We start from the raw sequence: 2,153 nt of genomic DNA, 5'->3' as shown, positions 1-2,153 counted from the left end.
CCTGGAGCACCAGAACACACACACCTGGTTACCTGCTTGCTCCTGGAGCACCAGAACACACACACCTGGTTACCTGCTTGCTCCTGGAGCACCAGAACACACACCTGGTTACCTGCTTGCTCCTGGAGCACCAGAACACACACACCTGGTTACCTGCTTATTCCTGGAGCACCAGAACACACACACCTGGTTACCTGCTTACTCCTGGAGCACCAGAACACACACACCTGGTTACCTGCTTACTCCTGGAGCACCAGAACACACACACCTGGTTACCTGCTTACTCCTGGAGCACCAGAACACACACACCTGGTTACCTGCTTATTCCTGGAGCACCAGAACACACACACCTGGTTACCTGGTTACTCCTGGAGCACCAGAACACACACCTGGTTACCTGCTTATTCCTGAAGCACCAGAACACACACACCTGGTTACCTGCTTACTCCTGGAGCACCAGAACACACACACCTGGTTACCTGCTTACTCCTGGAGCACCAGAACACACACACCTGGTTACCTGCTTATTCCTGGAGCACCAGAACACACACACCTGGTTACCTGCTTACTCCTGGAGCACCAGAACACACACACCTGGTTACCTGCTTGCTCCTGGAGCACCAGAACACACTCCAGGGAACACATTGTAAAAATATTGTAGAAAAAGTCATAATTAAAAATCTAGTAATATTATAAGATATTCTCCTTGATTATTTCTGTGTTTCATGAAATGAAAGTGTGTTTACCTTTCAGAGGAATGCTGATCCCGTGCTCCGTGATCTGAAAACAAAAAGGTTCAAACTTGAGCATCTTATTCATCATGTATATTTAATATGCTTCATCCAATACACATAGTAAAGCCCACCATCAGCTCCCCGTTAGCGCCAGCGTTCATGAGGCCAGCGTGCAGCGAGGAGAAGCGCAGCTGCATGAAGGACGGAGGAGACGCTCCAAACTCCAACGCTGCTCTGAGAGCCTGAACGCAGCACGAGGGATATCAGGACCACAACAGTCATAATAACGACAACAAAAATAAATACAAATATTGAGAAGCAGTTTCTATCTACCTGTTTCTGTGACTGTTTCCTCTGAACTGCTTCCTCCTCTTCCTCCTCCTCCTCCTCCTCCTCTTCCTCACTGGACAGCACGACTGAAGAGGACAATAGAGACCATTTAGTTAGTCATTCATATCTATGTTTATTATAATTATTATATTTATTTTTATTATTAACATTATTTATGTATTATTATTATTAATTATTATTATTAATATGATTTATTTATTATTATTAATTATTATTATTCATATTATTATTCATATTATACAGACTCGGTTCTGGCTTCGGTCTCCTGTTGGACGTCGGCCTCGATGACATCACAGTAGTTCTGGATGACATCAGATTAGCTCTCGATGACATCACAGTAGTTCTCGATGACATCAAAGGGGGCGTGGCTCTGGGCAGAGACAGGAAGTTGTCTCCTGAGAAGGGGGAGGAGCTCTTCTTCTGCTGCTGATTGGACGGTTCAGGGGAGCTTCCTGTGTCTCTCTGAAAGGCATCCCCCTCCTCCTCTCTCAGCCTCACAGAACTCCAACTCCCAGCATGCCCGTCACCTCTCAGCTCAGCCAGGGAGTCTGGAGCCTCCACGGAGACGCTCTCTGACGAGGAGCCTGGTTATTACGGGATGTCATTTCCATGCTTTAATTCAAGCATTTAAAGGATTTATTATTTATAAAGATAGATTACCTGTGAGGTGGCCGTTCTTCTTCTGTGGTGGAGACAGCAGGCGGTCTGACGCTCTCTTAGGGCGCCACCTGCTGGATGAACACAACATCTCACTATTTTAACATCAACTATTATATTATTTTTAGCACATAAATGGATGGTTTTATATTTATTTAAAAGTCATTTAAATAAATATTAAAATAATATGAATTCATGACCCATTTAAGCGACGGTCTTTTATTCATTTTTAATATAATGTTGTACGAGTCTGAAGGCGTGTGTGATTTATGAGCTAATATTTAAAGGGGAGCTATCATGCTATATTTGAACAATATATTGTAGGGCCATACCTATATAAAGTATATAAATATAGTTTTTTTTTCAAAATACCAAACAGATCTGCATTTTAGCCATGCCTCATTTCGCTCT

General features: G+C 43.5%; 1 protein-coding gene across 1 annotated transcript; it reads right to left on the bottom strand.

The window, feature by feature from the left end:
• Positions 1–6: 6 nt before the first annotated feature.
• Positions 7–1,833, bottom strand: LOC104945988 (uncharacterized). The gene is made up of 5 exons (XM_010771728.1): positions 1,746–1,833; positions 1,331–1,669; positions 1,068–1,150; positions 866–976; positions 7–780 (listed from the first exon to the last, which is right to left on the bottom strand). The coding sequence occupies exons 1-5, from the start codon at positions 1,831–1,833 to the stop codon at positions 724–726; spliced, it is 678 nt and encodes a 225-aa protein (XP_010770030.1). The 3' UTR covers positions 7–723.
• Positions 1,834–2,153: the final 320 nt, after the last annotated feature.

The sequence above is a fragment of the Notothenia coriiceps genome, unplaced genomic scaffold, assembly GCF_000735185.1.
Source record: "Notothenia coriiceps isolate Sejong01 unplaced genomic scaffold, NC01 NC01_scaffold00010394, whole genome shotgun sequence".
NCBI classification, from domain to species: domain Eukaryota; kingdom Metazoa; phylum Chordata; class Actinopteri; order Perciformes; family Nototheniidae; genus Notothenia; species Notothenia coriiceps.
This window is presented reverse-complemented; position numbering and strand designations above follow the sequence as displayed.

Coding starts and splice junctions, on each gene's coding strand:
- LOC104945988 (XM_010771728.1), bottom strand. CDS start 1,833: ATGTTGTGTTCATCCAGCAGGTGGCGCCCTAAGAGAGCGTCAGACCGC. Junction 977..1,067: donor GGAAACAGTCACAGAAACAG/GTAGATAGAAAC, acceptor TGCTGCGTTCAG/GCTCTCAGAGCAGCGTTGGA. Junction 781..865: donor GCGCTAACGGGGAGCTGATG/GTGGGCTTTACT, acceptor TTTTGTTTTCAG/ATCACGGAGCACGGGATCAG.